A 21,361-nucleotide genomic window follows, 5' to 3' on the forward strand; every position below is an offset into this window, starting at 1 on the left:
GACCTACAATACCTTTTCCTGTCTCCAAAAACAGCTGCAACAAAAGGGCCCTCATACACTAGAAAATTAATTAGCACTGCGGGATTGACGTGTAATCATTTAATTATCGACATTACTGGTCATTTAATGCCTTTATAAGTTATGCATGGAAATAACTACAGAGTGCAATGATGGCTAACCTTGACACTAGAGCTGTTGTTGAACTATACATCCCAGCATGCCCTGCATCAGTTTTAGCACGGCAAATTAGTAAAACTGATGCAGGTCATGCTGGGATGTCTAGTTCAACAACAGCTGGAGTGTCAAAGTTAGCCATCACTGACATAGTGCATAGTGTAAATACATTCTTATGGTACATGTTCTATCAAACATGGCTTATTGCAGAGAAAAACAACTAAGCAGCCCATATGGTGGCTCATCTGTAATACAGGGCTCATATCTCATTGGCCTATACAGAGGCAGAACTACCAATGGGGCAGCAGGTGCAGTGCACTGGAACCCCTGAGGACTGAATGGGCCCACTGCTGCCCCTGTCACCTTCTTCATATCACCACTGCTGCACCTGCCACCCTCTGCCTCTCCCTGTCACCCACTGCCATGTTGCATATTGTGAACGTGGGTTGAGGTGGAGGAGGGGGGCCAAATTATATTTTTGCACCTGGGCCTATAACCCACAAGTTCCGCCAATGGGCCTCCACATGAAATATATCGGGCAGCAGATTTTACCGCAAACTATTCTGATATACTGTAAGCAGTCATGAAAACATCTGAAAAAAGGCAAAAACTGGATGTAATCGGGCCTTTTCTGTACTTAAAAATAAATGTAAATTTCATCCCACATGAGGCATGTTCAAAACCTGCTCGGATGCTAATAGTTTACTTCTGGAATGCCTAGTATATTGTCTAATAAACATGTTGCTATGATACCGTTGCTGTGTCTGTACTGTGTATTTCAGCCGCAACCTGCCAACACTAATAATTTTCTCAAGTATAAGAAGTATCCCTTTATGACATTCATTGATCTCAAGTTTCTTTAGCGTTATTTGGAGTAAGAAGAAGAAAGGTCCCATTCAGAGCGAGCAGAAGTTCTAGGAACAATAACGGGTGTATTTTTCTTCCACGCCACCTACTGAATTGTTGTTTTAAAATAGAACATTAAACATTTGTTAAGGAGAACGGCCAATATACAGTAGTTTCCAAACACAACAAGAGCTGCAAATTAGAAAATGAATCCTACAAAAATATTATAAAATTTTACTAAATTGTATTTGTTGAACATTAGTAAAATACTTATTAATTATTTGATTATATAAAGCCGGGATCATTTTTTTGTAATGATTTTCAAATGACTTCTGGGTATTACTCTCCCTTACTACTGGCAGGCTACACATGGCATGTAAAAAAAAAAAGAGTGGGAGTTTGCCGTTACCAACCAATCAGATCTATTAAATTATATTTTGAATGGGATTCATCTCTATAAGCCTCATTGCCACTGGTCCTCCTTGCATGTTTCGCTATAAGACCCCCCTTCCTCATCATGGGCCAGATGCACTAAGCTTCAAAAATTGATAAAACGGAGAGTGATAAACAACCAGCCAATCAGCTCCTAACTGCCATGTCCCAGAGTGTGTTTGAAAGATCTCTCTCCATTTGATCACTTTTTGAAGCTTAGTGCATCTGGCCCCATACCTGCCCCCCCTCCCCCAACTGTCCACAAGGCTATATGATAACTTATGCTAAATTACTGTGATAGTAGACCAACCGATGTAGGATGGGGAAGGGGTTGAGGCTCGAAGCTGACTGAGTGAAAGTGCAGTCACAGTGTATTCAAGCAACTACTGCTGATTCAGAATTGCATACCTGCACCATACACTTGCCATGTATGACACCGCTACTCCACCCCTGATGCAACTAAGAGAGATGATAATCATAATGGTGACAAAAAACTCAACTAGTTGGACACTTTTGATTGGCTATGGCTGATTTATCTCTAATGCATTTTATTTGATTAATGGTCATTTTGCTATTACCTTATGAGGGCACCTCACCTATTTATGCTGGACATGTCTAAAGGTGCCCATACACGTTGCGATTATAGCATGTGCTTATAATCGCACCGTATACCTGCGGGGATGCGATGCGCATCCCCGCGGGTACAATATTGTATAGCACAAAAAGTATGTGCAGGCAGTCCTTTTTGTGCTACATCACATTGCATCACTTTTATAGTAAATGCTATGAGATGCGCACAGCACCAATAAAGTTCAAAACACACAGCACACTAAAATCGAAATGTGTATGGGCACCTTAAGTGGATTCAGTTTACTTTGCAAAATTGTGTTTTTTTATAACAAAACATAATAATAATAATAATAATAATAATAATAATAAACAAAACCTTACTCAATAGTAGCAGTGTGTCAATTCCTCATTACATGTTTATCAGTAAATATGAAATCGTACTTTGGTGCAATATTGCATAACATATATCAACAGTATTTATTACGGTCATTGTAATGTATTAGGCACAGTTCCACAAACATTGGGCAATTGTGGTCTTAGGCAGGTAGGAGAGCAATATCCAAAAGGTACACAGCAGGAAAATAACTACTCTGTCACCATGGTGGGTGGGCAAGCAAAACAATATATAATAACTGTATAAGTAGTGAGTAGGGCCATCTAAGACAATCCTCTGCACAAGGTTTCTATGATAGGTCTAGTGGGGGGTTATCTAAGACAATCCTCTGCACAAAGTTTCTATGATAGGTCTAGTGGGTCCAAGATTGCCCAATTGTATGTGGCAAGACTCCTTTAGCTCCCCATATGTTTGTAGTAGGGGGATTGTAGCCACCTGTTCCAGACCTTGAGGAATTTGGTCTCTGCATTCCGGGACAGATAAGTGCCCAACCGTCTGGTTGACCAGTGCTGTCCAAGCACCAACAATGGGGCTAAGGGGTGCCAACCAGAACCTAGCAATGCACAATCCTCGTCAAAGGCTGTCAAAGTGCAGACCAAACAAGAGCAGGCATCTACGGGAATCCCAGCTAGTGAAATAGTTACAATAATGTCCCTTCAGAATGCCGCACTGACAGGGCAAGACCTGGGCATATGCCAGAAAGTGCCATCAAGAGAGTCACACTTCGGGCATCTTGCAGTCTGCCTGGCCCCTATTCTAACCAGGCCCTCAGGTGTGATATATACCCTATGTAGCACAACAGCTGGATTTGTTGACATCGCCCCATGGTGGTAGATACATGAGGGCTATTCAAGGCCGCTGACCATACATCCTCAGACAGGGGACCCAAGTTTGATTTTGTACAGTATTAAATTGTATTATATTGCAGGTAGCAGGTTCTTTTTCATGATCTTGTTTCTATGTATGCATCTGTATGTACATGATACAGCTGCCACATGTAATGAACCCACATAATCTGGCCTGACTGCATAATCATTATTTTCACCTCTCAATTCTAATGCTCTGCTGCTAGTGAAGAATTTGCATGAGCGAAGGATCGGATCGCTGGAGGAATATAAAGTCGCCTATGCAGCCTACCGCTGTCTGTAACTCTGAACACACTCAGTTTGTTTGCCACCTTTTCACACACGTTTGGTTCACTTAGAGACACAATTACAGGCCCATATAATGTCTTAATAGATAACCTGAGAACATTACAGGAACCAATGAAACACTTGTAATTTAAATGCATGGATGTTTTAGAGCTAAGGTCTTCCTACCGTACAGTAGCAGGCTTGTCTTTATGTGGTGCAATTTGGGAAGTTTTCTCAAAACTGCAAACATAAAGCATCATTCTCTTACAGTCCTGCATCCTGAAACACTGATGGGTTGCAACGGGGAAAATGTGCACATGTGAAACACATGGTGGTGTCACGTTTACTGGCGCTTGGAGATTAGCCTTGAAATCCTAATTTATTTCTAAGGTACCACCGAGCTCTATAATAGCAGAGTCAGCATATCAATCAGTCTAAAAACAAATAATGCAGGCCTAGGCTGACGATGGAGGGGCAGATGAGACACAGGACAGAGAGAGCCCTTAGAGTGCCAATTGTAAACTAAGCAGCAATCTCTATGGTGCTGCAAACCATTTGTTCCTTATAAATAAAAAATAATATTTCTACTAATAATAATTACTATATAATCTTCTGTAGCACTCCAGTGCTTCTCATTGACCCAGAGAAGGCACCCAGCAGTTTCAGTGATTAGCATACTCTCCGGGATAATTAATAACCTATTAGTTGGTCTTAGCAGCCTGATTAGCATGCTAGTTGCCGGAACCACTGGAGCCACTACCAGGCAATACCAGGGAGAATTTCTTTTGGAAAGGCTTTTAATATTGTAGTTAATAAAAGAGAACCAATGAATGAGGTAAAATTACCTAACTTTACAACAAAAACGAATTTCCCCTCTTAGCAACCATCAGTATTCTCGTCTTTGATTGGTTGAATGATCAGGTTAAAAAGAGTATTATGACTTTGAAAGACACATAAGCACTGGCTTACCATATACCGCGTGACCAACTAACAGCCTATAAACATTTCAGTCTACAAAGAAATAATGTAACATTCTTGTGCCAAGCCTAGCAAAGCTTTTACAAAATAACGAACCTTTACATGTAGTGTGCATTAAGGAAACAAAATATAATTTATAATGTAACATGAGGGGGAAAACAATAGCTGAACTGGTAATATTTGAACCTTATGCGGCTGTAGGAAACAATGTCACCTGTCTGTGACATAAATGGTCTCTTAAGTGGCTTTTTTTCTTATAGTAAACAAGGGATTCACATGTGTTTACCATTTCCTCCTGAATGATTTCCTTGTGTAGTAACTCATTACTCTGGCCTCTCTCCAGCCAATGAATTGGTAATGGAACGCCAGGTTCCTGCTAAATCTGTTTCTTCTAAGCCATGGTGTTTGTGTACTAACAAACTCCAGTGATTAAGTGTCCTCGAACATTGCAGACCTATAGGACACCATACCCTTAGCGCAGGGGTCCAAAATGCAAGCCAGCTACAACAGTTTACTCTTCGTGAAATCACTAGAGATATCCAACTCAGTGCATGTCATGGTGTAAGCCTGATTACATTGTTTACATCTGCTATACAGACAACACCTAAGCTCTAGTCCAGATATAACAAAATGCACACTTAGGAAATCTATAAAATGAATACCCTATATCTTCTCATTTTTGACACCCTTTAAATCACGAGCAGACATATATGAGACAAAGAGCTTGATAAGATACAGATGTAGCAGATGATTTATTCTTGCAAGCTGATCTGCACTCTGACTGTGGTGGAGGCTGTATAGGGGGGAATACTATGGTCCTCTGAGATAGAGAGACAACGCAAAGTAACAGAACAAGGACCAGATGCCAAGAACCATAATCTGTAATAAACATAAGATGGTCACATGTGCACAATTCTTTATACAGATGTGTACACAAATAAGTACCCTACATCTGCACCAAAAAGCCACATTTAATTGACTTTGCAATTTAGGAAAATTGAGAAGATGTAGAAGAACCTGCAATGTCCTTTGTGATAGAACCGAATCCAAGGTACACTATTTGAGATGCAGAATTGTGGAAAGGTACAACAATAAAGGCAAAAAAAAGCAGAAAAAAAGGCCGAAAAATTGAGGAAAATGCAGCAGAAATAGGAACAGGAAAATGTATTCAGCCTGGGAATTATGCTACTGTAGGTGTCTCATGCAATATGGTGCAAAAGGGAAAGGTGTATGAGGACACATTCATACAATCACAAATAAACACTCCAAAAAGTTGGTGGTTTTATTTGCAGTGAAGGATTCTTTGCACTACAGGGTTAATGCTGACTTGTACGCAATTGTGACTAAAATGCAGGGGTAAATTGCTTCAAATCACACAAATCCTGCAATAATACATAATGTACAGTAGGGTGCCGGACGGCTCCCTGACAGTCGGGATTCCGACAGTCATTACTCCGACGTCAGAATCCTGACTGCTCCCTGGTGGGGGTCCACGTCCCCCATAGAGGGAGAATAATATAGGTGGCGAGCGCAGCTGGCCACCGTGCCCGCAGTGTCCCAGCCCCCCCCGCCCCCCGATGTGCAGTCGAGATTCCGACGTCAGAGAAATGACTGTCGGAATCCCGACTGTCGGTGTGTCATACCACACCCGTACAGTATATGCCAAGTCACTCAGCTCTCCAGATCCATGCAACCCAGCATATACTCTTTATTGAATTATCTATTTATTATTTATTATTATTTCTTATATACAATTGGAATCAACAGTGATAAAACAAACTGGGGCATTACAGACAGTCATAGAGGTTGGAGGGCCCTACTCGCAAGCTTTCAATCTATAGCATGTGAATGTGTTAGCCTGCTGTAAGATGGGAAACTAAGGGAACGTTCCCTTCATGGCCCCAAACAGGTGTGCATGTGTCTCCAGGTCAGACTCAGGGCGATATCCTATTACCTGTGTAATAGTCTCACTCTGGGCTATCCTTATAGCATGAGCAGCGGGTTATCGGGTATTTGCTTCATCTGCCTCATTCATGCAAAGCATAGTGCCTGTAAACAGGGCTGCGACTTTGCGAAAACACACAGGTTTCACTGAACCTTTGTGTTTTTGGACGAAACAGGTCTTTTGATCGGGCAATCCAATAGGATAACTCAATAAAAAAAAAACCAGCAACAGTGGAAAAAAGAAACGAAAAACTTCAGCAGTTTTGGTAAGGAAAATAGAATACCGCCGGTAACCGTAACCACATATGCGTGGGTATACAATCAGTAAGTCAACAAGGGGAAGGTCGACATGCATCAAGGTTGACACACTTGAAGGTCGACATGGGGTTAGGTTGACAGGTCATTAGGTCGACACATGAATTATATCAACATGGGCTAGGTTGCCAGCCAAAAGGTCGACATGGGGTTTTTCACATTTCTTTGAGCTGACATGTGCCGACAGGCAATATTCATGCCCTACTTTCCACTAGGGCATGGTGGGAAAATCAAATAGTGTGCCCGAAGCATGGTGAGTGCAGTGAGCCATGCAAGGGGATGCGGTTCACTTTTTTTTAGTGTCCATGTCGCCATTCGGGATGAAAAAAGTGAAAAACCCCATGTTAACCTTTTGACTGTCGACCTAGCCCATGTCAACCTAATGCATGTGTCGACCTAACCCCATGTTGACATTCAGGTGTGTCGACCTTCAGTGGTCGACCCAATGCATGTCAACCTTGGTGCTGTCGACCCTATGACCCATACCCATATGTGTGAACCCACCTCTACTGCACTTAATATATACCTGCCTTCCTATCTCTCTAAGATTGGAGTTCTATTGAAAATGGAATGTTGCCCATCTCAACCAATCAGAAACTATTTTATATTTATTTAGCACATTCTGGAAGATAATAGACAGAATCTGATTGGTTGTCCATAGCAACATCCCATCTTCAATAACGTAACATTAGTTATTTCCTCATTAGTCAGAGACCCGGGACTGTATTCTAGTCAATACAAGGGGGACACAAATATGTGATTTGTGAAATGCATTCATTTATTTGACCCATACACACGGTAATTAGATCTTAGAAAGCAGAAAGAAATTCCTTACCTTTGGCTTTGGATTGCCAGTCACCTTGCATGTAAAAGTTGCTGGAGTTCCCTCAAAGATCTTGTAATGCCTCAGTTTTGTCTCGAACTGAGGGGGGGCGCTGTCTTCCCCAAACTCATCATCATGTTCCACTTCGTCATCTGATTCTTCAACGGGAGACCGTTCAAGGCGATACTCGATTTCACTAATGAGTCTCTGCTCAAAGCTGGACACTTTGTACTCCTACCAAAATAAAAATAAATAAATGTCTGCTTAACCAGCTTGAACAAATAAGATCTACATTCACATCTGCATTCCTGGAACAATCCTGAAATCAAATAAACAAAAGTGAAAAATTACAAATTCCCAAGTCCCCAAACCACAGATTGACTATTTCATCCAAATTCTGAAGCAAAAAAAATGACCACTGCTCCTTAAAACAGAAAAAACCCGAATACACCTATTTGTTTTAGAGAAAACATCACATACAGTATAATACTCACAGGAGAGTTTCAAACAGCTTCTGTTATGCGCTAAAAGAATTACAAAGACACATTTGTTGACCTCTACAGTTGTTCGCTACCACCTCAAGTTTAATTTTAGTTTTCTCCAGGGAGAAGATTGCAGGAAAATATTAGTCCGTAAGACTGAAGTATGTGTATTTATTGGCCTGTAAATGTTACATAAAGGGAACTATTTTGTAGCGTTATCTGTCACCCCAGGAGATAGGAGCTGTTTACACACCACATACTTTTCATAGCAATACCTTGATTTTAAAGGCTTATATTAAACTCCTGATACTTTTAGATGTTTTTCTGTATGTCAGACATTATTTATAGGATTTTTTTTACAGTAAGGAATGAGCAAACAGACCTCGCTGAGAGTAACAGAACAATTGATAGAGATCCCTGTAGCTCCCAATTACTATTTGCCATGTGTCCGCTGAGCAAATAAGGTGTCTCCTCAATCGTCACGGACACATTAGTGAGCTCCAACAGAAGCTGAGGGCACTTACAGTGCCAGAAAAGCTTTATGTTCCTACTTATGCACAGAACAATACATCTGTAACTAAAGCGAATGCTGGCAGCTATAACGTGTGGGTGCTACTCACAAAGGAACTGTCATTAAAGCTTAACCACTAAATCATTAAAAACATGTTAAAAAAAAGTTTCCATTATTTGGCTTATAATGAGCAAATGTAGATCTTTAAGATGCGAGATATGGCTGCACTTGTATGTTACATTCAGTGGGTTTCCTCCTGGGTGTGGTATGCCGAGCTGACAGTCGGGATTCCAACGGCTGTTACTCCATGCTGCGCGCTTGGTGGTTCGCTGTGCTTGCCATAGGTTCTATTCTCCCTCTGGGGGTCACGAGGAGAGAAGAGCCCCTGTAAGTTGGGATTCCGACTGTCAGGAGGTCATCCGGCACCCACATGGACCATCCTCAGTCCACCCAATCCCTCCCTTTAGTCATGTGCTAATTTCTGCTTCCTGAAACACAAAGCCATCTTTATCTATAAGCCTATGGACTTTATCTGGAAACTGAGGCACATAGCTGATTTTATCTTGCACTCAGATGTTTTGCACTTTGTAAATGAGCGTACATTCGCTGGACTGGGGGATCTCAGTGCATTATCTGACCAAAAAATTATATATTTTTCACCATTTCAGTCGGTTTTATATAATGTATTAGGTATAGCTGGGGCAGCAGCATTTTATTCTGGTCATTAGTAATTATTAACGATAGATGTCTCTTTTCATTCAATTGGAATCTAAAAAACTATTATTCCCTTCCCCTCGCCTTGGTCCATAGACACGTAACAAGATATTACAGTCTAACACAACATTCTAAATATAAAGATACAAATGCTTCTTAAAAGTAAAGAGTAACAGAGCAAGTAAGTTGGCCACCCATGAAGGGACTGTTAATCCAATCCCTCTGGCACGTGGGTAGAACTAGTATGTTTGCATATCTGGCAGACACCTGGTTCTGTAAAGGCCAGCTTGTTCCCATTATATTACCTTCTTCCAAGTCACCATACAGTATATGAGATTGCAATTAATTATTTCCTGGTATATACTGTAACATGGCAGCACCCCTGTAGATTTGAAACAATATAAATAAACTCTACGGGTTAACGCCAATAAACGGCAAAGTATAGTTGTGTTAAGACAGAACTCCTATAATGTAACAGCGGCTTAATATTGGTAATTTACTTACAAGTTTGTTCTATTAAAAGGTGCTCACTCTGATTGTGCTAACAATGAACTTTTTATTATATGGGAAATTATTTCATTGCAAAATATGCTCAATATTAAGAGTAAAATGTTACTACATATACCACATAGGGTTGATGGAAAATCTCTCTCAATAAAACCAGAAATTTGGCAGAGAAACAACTTTAGAAAAAGGTGTTTTCAAATGTGCAAATCGGTCATTCTCAGTCACCTCATTACACTATTACTGGGTTACACACTTCAGGTGACAGTATGCTGCTTTATTAGCTCGCTCCATGGGTAATTTGGAATATACCGGTACTTTGTATTATTGAAGGTTTTCCCTTTCTGATCATTAAACTGTGTTAAGTGAAATATAGGGGCCATTCTGATCTGTTCGGTCCCCATCGTATTTCCACCGGGTACCGATGTTTGACACATGTACAGAGCTGCTGTGCAGACGCCATCGGGGACATGCATAGTCGCCGATATTTTCGCATGGGGGGGGGATATCAAAGTGGGCAGGGGGCATCTGCATGGGTGCGCCCAGGAAAAAGCCAGGCACCATCATGCAAACACAGGACGTCGGCCGCTTCCCCCGTTCTTGGACTGGACGGCGCAATTATAGGTCAGTTAAGACTTATATTTGCGAACAGGGGAAAAATTATTTGAGGGTCGCCAACGATCGAATGATTTTTCCCCCATAAGCACCCTTGTGCATCAACAATTGAGTGATGTACGAAAAAACACCACGGATGGAGAGCTTGCCCGTAGCGCAACTAATCCGATTCTACCTGTCATTATATTGAAGGTACTAGACAAATGATAGCTAGAATCTGATTGGTCCTTATGTGTAAATGTCCCACTACAGGTTCAATGTTTTACTGTACCAATACCAATTCAATTAGATTGTTCCACAACCAGAACCACAAATGGAAAAGGGCTGAATATCTATAATATGTACTTGCATCTCCCACTTAACCGAATACCACTCTTCAAAAATGAACAAAACTTTTTCAGAAAGGTGCGTAAAGGTGTTGCTCCTCTTCTAGTTGAGCTGATATGTGTGGATGTAAGAGGATGATACGGATGCTATAATTAAGGTTATTTAGTGATTGAAAATTAAACCATGGTGCCATACAATTATTATTTTTTACAGCATGCTTGACAGACACAAAGGCCCTTATTCAGAATCGTGCGGTACGGCCCGCGTGCGGCCGTACCGCCGATGTTTTTAGTCTGCACATGCGCAGAGGTCAATCTGCGCATGTGCAGCCCAATTCGCCGCAGACGTAGTTCGTCCGCCGCAAAGGGGGCGTATAGGGGCGTGAGGGGCTTCATACCCTCATTTCCCTATGCATACGCCCCGCGTTTCATGGGCGTTCCCATGCAAACGCGGGGCGTATGCATGCTAATGAGGGTATGACGCCAGTGATGGGGGCGGAAAGCTGACGTCGCCGGATGTCAGCTCTCAGCCCCCATACAAGCTATCACACGGACGATTGTCCGTGTGGTCTCAGCTTGCGGGACCTGGTGGGGCGTGCGGCCCTGCCTTCGATGGTCGCCGACCATCGAATGCAGGGGGCAGCTCCCACCATGGTGGAGGCGTACGCCCCACCATTTTCTTGCGGATCGCCAGCCGTCCGTGTACGGACGGCCGTGGCGATCCGTATAGTAGGCGGGGATTGGTTGGTGCGGCCGGAGCCCCGTATGCGGCTCTGGCCGCACCGATCAGAATAAGGGCCATAGTGATTTCTTGTTCATATAAGTATTTGGCAATTAGGATTTGTTTCAGTTTACTTTTCTATTTACATAGGTGCTAAAATATACATAACAGATGCATTCTCATACATCCAGCCTTAATATGCCAATATTAAGGCTGATGTGAGCGAGTAGCCAGGTGCAGCGCAGCTCTGCTAACATCAGGAGTCTTTTTTGCTGAAAAATAAAAATGCTTCTTAATTCTGACACAATGCGGCTAGGACAGGAGACTGCTGATCATGGCTGCCATCAGGAATTTTGGGGCCTGGGACTCATTTCTAGTCTGGGCCCCCTCCTTACTTGACTTACTGTAACCCTGCTCTCCCATTTCCTCTTTCGCTGAGCTGCAGCCAGAGGTCCCAGAGTGCAAGCTTCTTCAACTCAGGATGCCGGCAGACAATTAAAATGCAGCACTTTCAATGAGCCAATCAGAGCTTGCGTACCGGCAAACACTCTGATTAGCTACTTGTACGCAAGCTCTGATTGGCCCAAAGGCTGGTGCAGCATTTTAATTGGCCGCCAGAGTCCTAGGTTGAATAAGCCTGCACTCCAGGACTTGCTTTTTCCAGTGCACTGAGCGCAGCGCAGTGGAGGCAGTCGGAGGTGGTGGTGGGGGGGTTGCGGTGGCCAAAATTAGCTTCCCGGGCCCTTCCAGAGGCCGGGGCCCGGGACAGCTGTACACACAGCATCCCCCTATTGGCGGCCCTGCTGCTGATTAATATTATACATGGAACTTCATGTATAGATCTGTTACTCAGTTACACAGATATACAAATGTCACACATCAAGGTACTCAGCACAGTCCCCTCACGCATCCTAGCTGCATTGTATTGCGAATAAGCATTTACAGCAAAAAGAAAGAAAAAAAGACACCCGGCACTAGAGGTTTCTCATGTCACATGGTGTGCCAACAGAAGCTGTTTGGTGTGGCTGCAGCAAAGATGTAGGAGAACACATCTGTATACAATGTGACACAAAACACAGAGGCATAAAGGCTAACATGTTAAATTTGGGTAAACCACAACGCATAGGAATGTAGACTGTTTAGTGAGAGTAAAGAATAGTAAAAGTGCAGATATGAAAGACAGGGAATAGTAACCTTCTGCATGTCAAGAGGGATCTGTACAGAAGCATCGAGAGAGGCAACTTCCTGCAAAGGTAGAAAAGAAGGTGAAAGCTGTCAGCAAGTGTGTAGTTATCACATCCCTATGTGGTGGGCTTTGTGCTGCTTTCTAGCACTTGGTAAAGGAATCAGACTTAAACTCTGTCATGTCAGCTTTGTTTAAAGTGGGGCCATTAGCCCATTAGATAATGGAGTTATAACAAAAAGTGGTTTTCAGGGAACAGGTAATGGGTAAGAACGTACAGCTGTTCTGTAGTGTAGGCTTGCCTGGGCCATGAAGCTATGCCAGTGCAGGTCTTATGGGCCAAAGAAGCACAATTTTAAATATCTGGTTCAACATTCACACACTGTTGGGTAGGAGAATAAATGGTTCCTCAATTTGTGGGGTTTATCTCCCTGGTAGGTAATTAATAAGTCATGTTTTGGTATTAAAAGCATTGCCCTTTTATACTTTGGGCTTATACATGCGGAGTCAGCTTGGTCAGTAAACAAGTTACTATGACACCAACTGTCAAACGTGGGCCTATTGCTCTTTTGCTGGATTCCAAGTTGGTGACTTGCAGAGTGACACCGAGCATCCTGAACCAAAAGCGTTACCTCAGCATATTGCAGGGCCTTGTATTACTGTCTGGTTTACATGTAGTGGATCAAGGGTGCATTCCCCATGCTGCTTACAGTCAGATACATAAATAAACACGATGATGTCATCTCCAGGCGCTCCACTAACATCATACCCTCCAACATGACCCATTCCATTAGGTACAAAATGCTCTGTTCCTGGACTTCCCTGTCAGTGGCAGTTACAGAGGTGGGGCTCCAGCGTAGTCCAAAATTCAAAGAGGAGGGGTCACATCAACTATCAATGAGTCCAGGACAGTGATGTTTGGAGTGGCAGTAGGTGTGGCTCCCCTTTTTTGAATATTGGACTGTGCTGCAGGCTCACATCTGTAACTGCCACTGGCAGGGAAGTCCAGGAACAGAGCATTTTGTAACTAATGGAATGGGTCATGTTGGAGGGTACGTAACATGGGTCCAGCCTGCAACAGGGATTCAAGCTGCTATGACAAGGTTTAAAATCATAGTCAATTGCCCAGGTCGGGCCTGGGTTTTTGGTGTAAAAGAGGTACATGCTTGTTACCTGATAGCAGTGTATAAGAAGGCAGCTGCACATTGCTTTTTCTAGAGAACATAAGGGCATGCGCAAGTGTATGTGCCCTATGGTAAGACAAATGTATGTAGGGAGATGGCGGAAGGTCGGGTCATTGCTGGGGCGTTATGGGTATTTCCTGAAGAATACACATGCACACAGGCACAATACAATGCTATAAATGAATGTCATGGATGAAGCATTCAGTGGTCACACAATTGTAGTCATTGTTGGTAGGAAAACCACAGGGTTCAGCACTTGCAATCAAGGATCTTATACCATTGCTGAATTTATGTGCTGAACGAGGAAAGACCCCTAAGGAAAGTTCACTTATTAAGTAACTGCCAGTTCCTGACATAGCGGTTTCAGTTATTTATTTCTCGATTCACAGAATGTCCTTGCATTGTTTGTTTCTCCGTAAGTTAATTCTTAATTATCCTTATGTGTCCAAGGGCACATTCCATTTGGAATACAGGCAATAGTCAGTTCTCTGCCAAGGAATACATGAGAGTAGATTTCCTGAAGGTGAAATGTGCTGACATATAGGATAAGGCAGCCAGGCTCCCTTATTTACCAGCTTTTCACAAAATGGGCATCTGTGATTTAAATAAGTGTTTCCCATTATACATTTTCCTACCTGAGTATTTACATCATCCTCTGGTTCCTGCAGGTTAAACACCGTTGCTGCACTGTCAGCTCCCAGCAGCCTTCGGGCCATTTTCTCCTCATAGGTCAATTTCTACAGAGGACAAAAATAAAGTGAATGAACCTTTCTGATACTTCTGCTATAAACACAGCAAAGATGTATGGAAATATGAGTACCCTAGTTCAGTCAGTACCAACATGTGGGATCACTGTACTGAGGTTACACCGTTGTGGTTGTGGTGAAATCTGTGTGCTATTGTGCGTCATATCTGTCTGTTACAGTCAGTGTCTAACAGAAGTTGTTTTAGTGTAATACCGGCTGTCCGTTGTTTAGTATTTCCTCTTTGAAGCGTAGTTTTCTCTCCAGATCTTGTATCACTGCATCTTTTGTTCCCTGTATCTCCTCATCGGATGCTATCCGGGCAGTCCGGCCGGCTTTCTTTGGGAAGCCCCTGTCAGAGTTAACAGATATTATTAATGACTTTTTGTAACAGGCACGAGGGTCAAATTTTTATTTTAGATGCAATCTACACAACGGCATAACGGCATTCTGTCGCTTATGCCTGACTGACTAGAAGTGAATGTAACAGTCTAGTTCTGCCTTTAAAATTTCCTATGTACAGTATGGTTGGGGTACCATCATACATGGTTGGGGTACCACCATACAAAAAAATCAGGACATCCAGGAGACCTATTATTATTTTATAAATCCCACTGGAAGCTTTCTTTTGATAAAACATTAAGTAAAATATTTGGGTGGAATCCAATTCTGCTGTGGGAAACCCAGAATATATCGTAGCTAAATAATATGTATGCAAAATTATGTTTAATTACAGAATTTATCAAGAATTTACTGATCGCAAATTTAAAGACATGGGGGCTGATTCAGCGTTGAGCGCTAATTAGAGAATTTGAAAATCAAGTAATTACTCAACTACTGCGCATGCATGCCGTTCGCATTGTGCATGCATGAATAGCGTCAGAAAATGCGTATGGATCAGAAACGGGATCCCCTTGCAATTTGACTGACAGCTGACATTTTGGGGTGGACACCTGCTGTTTTCTGGATGTGTAAAAAAAAAAAAAAATCAGGCATGCACAGGTGTTTATAAGTAGGGTCTGTGACGTCCCCAATAACCACTTTCCGCCTGTCTCAGTTGCAGATTAGTGGACTCTGGCATCCCAACTACTGCCTGGAGACCAATGCCGGAATCCTCACATCAATGAAAATGCTGGTGCAGGAATCCCAACTGTCGGGATGCCGAATGTAAGTATGCCAGGTGGGTTAGGGTTAGAACGGGAAAGGGGTGTTGGTTAGGTTTAGGACTAGTGTGGACTTAGGGTTAGGCTGCGGGGTGGAGGGATAGGCTGCAGGGTGGGGAGTTTATGGTTTAGATGGCTGGGTACAGGAGTTAGGCACTAGCCGGCCATCTATATGTATCCCCTTAATAAGCTGTGACTTGCTTGCCCTGATGTGATTTCTGCAATGTAGCTGCTAGTATTAATGTAAGACTAGCCTAGATTAGCTTTAAAACTAAATGCTGCTTTAAATCTAGTGGATACCTTGCCGAAATCATGCTGGGGATCAGCATATTATCAGCATATTATATATTGGCCATTAGGTTAAAACAGAGGGCCCCGGGACGGTAAAAGTAGCGTGTATCTTGCCGTACACCACTAATTAGTACACTGTGCAAGAGCAGGGCCTGAAATGCACATATGCAGTATGGGTCCTGCGTCCTGCTGCATTACTGCATGCTTATTACATCTCCACCTGAATCAGGCTCAGATACTTCAACAACTCTGTTACAACAATGTGCTGCATTTTGCCTTTAAATACACTAAAAGCAGCCTTTTCAAATCCGCCCACAAAAACCACGGAAAATTGTTGGCTCGAAACACTGAACCTTATAAAATAAATCCTTCAAAGTATTTTCGTTTGGATGACTTTCCTGGTTTATATTGAGCAGTATATGTGAAGAGGATACAATATTAGCTAAATCCAACGTCCACCAGGGAACTAGAGAAAAATGATTCATGTCACAGCTTGAAAAAATAGTCTCCCAGATATCAGGCAATGATAAAATGACACATGGGTTGTTCCGATGATAGGAAGGGGCTGGCAAGACACCAATACATAACAAAAACTAATTATATTCAATATTTACATTAAGTGCAATGGAACACTACTAGGCATTCTGTGAGAACAGCAAATTTGCTATAGATGCTGAGTATCGCAATACTACACTGCCAGTGCCATAGGCAGCTGGGGTTACTGTAACCAAAACCAGATTGCACTCAATACACATTTTAAATTCTTTGCTGGTTACATGCAGATGAATAATAATGTTTCCAATATTGTAATAATCTTTTTCCCCAAACCATCCAAAGTCAACATTATTTTTTTTATGAATCGTTATCTTTAAAATTGAAGGTGGCCCTCAATAAACGTTTCATTTAAAGTTAAATTAACTTTAATGTTTGTTTTTTTATATTTTGTTCTCATAACTTTAAATGTGGGCTTTCTTTTATAGAAACAAAAAAGACATGTTTCTTTTTGTGATTTTACAGCGCCCTGCAGAGTCCAGACATAAAAACTGTAGTCATAAATCATAAGATAAAACACTGCAAGCTGCGCCTGTTTCACCGCTAGTGGGTCCGTAACATTTCTTCTCGTTTACTTTTTTGTGCAACAACTACATTTGGACATTCAGAATTGATCGGTTTGCTTTCTGACATGTGCCAATACACTGATCATCGCATCACTGTTTGTAACCCGTATTTGGTTGATTGTACAGTGTAGAGCCTCATATAACAATATAGACTGGGTGAGTCAGTATAGCCAATCAGCATTCGGCACCTATCTGTTCTATGGTTTGCAGGTAACCCCACTATTTGACCCTCACTCACACATAGTAACATATAGCTGTTGCCATAAAAATTCTCAGCGGTTGTTCCACCAATGCACAGGACACTTTTATGGCTTTATCAAGGATGCACATGACCAGAAGAGGTGCCCACTTTGCACTTCCAAGAGCACAGATGGTGCCTTGGGAGGCTGGAGCAGCATCGCCAGGCCCCTACCCAAACTTTACTATGGTGCTTGGGACCCGCTGTGCCGCAAGGAGACAGCTCCTATGTGGCCGCCCACACATTAGTTGCGGGGCCTTAGCTGCCAGTTCATACCACAGCATGCTGCAATAGGACAGGATGGCAGGATGAAAGGACAACCACATTTCAAGGTGAACACATACATTTCAATGTATGCATTCACACAGTGCAGTGGTGCCACACTTTGATTCACTTGAAATCCGGTCGGCAGTGGCCAGATCCTGTCCTGCAGGATCCGGCCACACACAGCCTCCCGCTGAACGGGACACACTTGGCCACTATGTGTCTCCCAGCCCTTGTATTCCAGACCACCAAAGCATATTTTAAAAAAATGTCTGTTAATAATGAATAACCTGGATAGGAAATCTGAAAAAGACAAACTGTTAAAAGGTCATTTAGATCCGAGCTAGCAACCCTGCCCTAAATATACCCATCATATTACTATACCATATTATGCAGGTGCCACTTTAAAAGACCAGTAATTATACTACTGTATATGCAGGAGAGGTCATTGCATTTCCCCAAGTTTGTTTCAAATAATTAATACAATAATATTACGCTTATTACGCTTCTTTTGTGTGCTACCATAGACCGATAAATAAAATGTATGTACCCCTCCAGCTGTAATAATGGCCCAACCCTGCTATAGAAAACCTGCTGAGAACCATTAAATTCATCCAGACACTAAAAGTGCCCATTCCATCCGATCCGATGCGCGGTCCACTGAGGTCGGATGTGATGCACGTAAGATAAATCTGATACTTTTTAGCACTTGAGATGTATTGCATGCGGTTTCCCTTGAACTCCCCCGGCAGCTGCCTGGTAGTCCTTTCACAGGCACTAAATTGCATGTACAAATGGCACATGAAGTGCCAAATTGGATGGAAGCACTCCTGGGGAGCTTCCAGGAAGTTCAAGGGAAATTAGGTCGGACTTGTGGGTTCATCCAATCAGCTGATACTTGATGCACACCAACACATGGGATCTTTGCTGACTGGGGCTTGTCCAATCAGGTATGGCCTGATGCACACCAACACATGTGAGATCTCTGCTGAGTGGGGCTCACCAAATCAGCTGAGACATAATATACATTTTATATATTTTTAAAGAATGGTGTGCATTCCAGCACCCCCCTCTTTCCACAATATTTATGTATACACTTGAAAGTAAGGCTCCTTCATTCTGGTATTGGCACCCCTCCCCTCTACCCTCAGGTGTTTTAATAAGCACAGGATCCTGCATGTTAATATGGGCTCTATTTGAAGGTAAGACCTACATACATTTATATAATGTGTTAGTATTAGAAATGTTAGGGACCCATCTAATAAAGTTCACCTGGACGTGGTGGATGGGCCCCCATATTAGCGTAAATGTGTGCTAAGAACTTCAATTACTCTCCAATTTAATTGTAAGAGCTTATCAAAATAATTTTTACTATCAGTGTTCTTAGCACTTAGGCCCTTATTCTGATCGGTGCGGCCCGATCAGAAATATGCGGTGATGTCCGTCTTGGCGAATCCCCGCCTTCCATACGGATCGCCACCTCCGTCCGTATGCGGATATGTGGCGGTCCGCATTAATGTGGACGGGGATACGCCTCCTCCATGGTGGGAGCAGCCCCTGCATTCGATGGTCGCCGAACATCGAATGCAGGGCCGCACGCTCCACCAGGTCCCGCAACACAAGACCACACGGACACTTGTCCGTGTGAAATCTTGTATGGGGGCGGGCAGCTGACATCCGGCGATGTCAGATGCCCGCCCCGTACCCACGCGTCACGGCCTCATTACCATGCATACGCCCCGCGTTTGCATGGGAACGCCCATGAAACGCGGGGCGTATGCATAGGGTAATGAGGATAAGTAGCCCCTCACGCCCCTCTACGCCCCCTGTGCGGCGTATAAAGAATCCATGCGGCGAAATCGCCTGCACATGCGCAGAGTGACCTCTGCACATGCGCAGACGATAAACATCGGCGGGCCGTACGCAAGCAGGAATATCCGCACCGATCAGAATAAGGGCCTTAGAGTGTGCATCAGTATTAGAGTGTGCATCAGAAAAGAGTTAGCAGAGAGACAGTTGGAAATATGAGTGAGGAGAGAGCTCAGGAGAAAAGGGGATTAATGCAAACTTTTATTATTTGTTAGCAAAAACAATTTACTAAATTTATATTCCACACCTACAGCGCTTGTGTGAAATAGTAAAGTTACTAGTATATTTCATATACAAAGAGAATAATTATACTTAAAATAAAATATACTTACGGGGGCATCACACCTTTTGGAAGCCCAAGCTCGTTGAATGAGACTGGTGATCCCTGGGATGGTAGCATGGAACTAAGGAAGGCAGCAGGGCTATGGCTGGAGCTAGGTGTTCTTGATGCTGGCGAATGAGATGGGCTGTATGACGGTAGTGGTGCAGATGCTGGAAGTGGAGGAGGAGGGGGAGGAAGAGGAAATGGGTCTTGGCTAAAGTAATTTGCAGTTGGACTCATAACAGGAGGTGGAGGAGGAGGTGGGGAGGATGATGCTGGAGACCAAAACTGTTCCCCTTCGTTGACAAATGGCTGAGAGAAAGGAGGCACTGGAACTCTGCCAAACTGATTTTGAGGTGTTGAGGGTGACATTGGAGATGGGAGGCTGGATGTAGAGGAACCAGAAGATGGTGTGACGTAGCCAGGGGTGGTGTTCATGCTCTGTGCAGCAATAAATTGCTTAGGCCGAGCATAGTTGAATGAACTTGCTGGCTGCATTGAAGGAGAATTGTGGGAGTTGAGAACACTCATTTGTGCTGGTGGAGGTATGAATTGACTGGCCTGTAGCTCCTGGAAAGAAGGTGGAGGAGGAAAGGATGGCGAGGGAGGTGTACTCTGCTGAGTGCTGGCTTGTTGCTTCCAGACAGCAGATTCTTTCTCCTGACGTATTTGATTTTGTAGCTGCTGCAATGTCTGAGAATCCCTAGAAAAAAAGAGAGAACAAAACATTATAAGCAGAGAAATGGTATGCATGGCATCTGAGAAGTGTGAAAAGGGAGCCATACAAAGAATGAAGTAGAATTATTTTCACATAGACTCGTTTTAAAAAAACAACAACAACAAAAAAACATTGTTTAACCTCTATCCTATATAAAGCTAGTAATGGAAAAACTGCAGCAACTTGAAAGGATTTTTCGCATCACAAATATATTAACTGTCGTTGGACTGAAGCAATCTACTTTACTAGTAATAAAACACATAACATTACATTTTTGTTTTAAGGCATTCATCATAGCAACCAGTGTAAGCTGCAAACCATTCAACAGGCAACCAGTAAAGGGAGAAGAGAATGGGTGTTATGTGGGTGCAACAGGGCTGGTTAGTTAACAGCCAGGCAGCAGAGCCGTCTTAACAGCATTGTAAGCCCCGGGCAAAGCAATGCTTTTGGGGCCACACTCATTCACGGGAAAAAAAGGTCAAAACAAAAATCATAACACGTCCCTCCTGTGATCCCGTGCCATCTCTCCATTTGCTTCCATAAAGTGAATGGCACTCTGATTGGTGGATAGGTCCAGCCATCCACCAATCTGCATGCCGATAAAAATTCACGGTCTGGCTGCAGACTGGGAAGCAGGAAGATAATGCTGCCTGGTCGCTCTGTTTGTGTGTGTGTGATTCACAATTATGGTGACCAGACAGCATTCTTTAGAATTGGGGGGCCCTTGGGCAGCTGCCCATTGAGCCCATACATTAAAAAGGCTCTGCCTGGCAGCTGCATTTTGTA

General features: G+C 42.9%; 1 protein-coding gene across 3 annotated transcripts in view; it reads right to left on the bottom strand.

Moving 5' to 3' along the window:
* Window positions 1-21,361, bottom strand: part of PALLD (palladin, cytoskeletal associated protein) — a 350,163-nt gene that overhangs the window by 35,572 nt on the left and 293,230 nt on the right. For all 3 annotated transcript variants that reach the window (XM_083171059.1, XM_083171065.1, XM_083171070.1), the window contains 4 exons: window positions 19,868-20,560; window positions 14,809-14,944; window positions 14,485-14,586; window positions 7,622-7,843 (listed from right to left, as the gene is read on the bottom strand). In XM_083171059.1, the coding sequence (XP_083027185.1) occupies window positions 7,622-7,843; window positions 14,485-14,586; window positions 14,809-14,944; window positions 19,868-20,560 (1,153 nt within the window). The remainder of the gene's footprint in view (window positions 1-7,621; window positions 7,844-14,484; window positions 14,587-14,808; window positions 14,945-19,867; window positions 20,561-21,361) is intronic.

This window comes from Crinia signifera, chromosome 1, assembly GCF_055691185.1.
Source record: "Crinia signifera chromosome 1, ASM5569118v1, whole genome shotgun sequence".
Classification (NCBI taxonomy): Eukaryota; Metazoa; Chordata; class Amphibia; order Anura; family Myobatrachidae; genus Crinia; species Crinia signifera.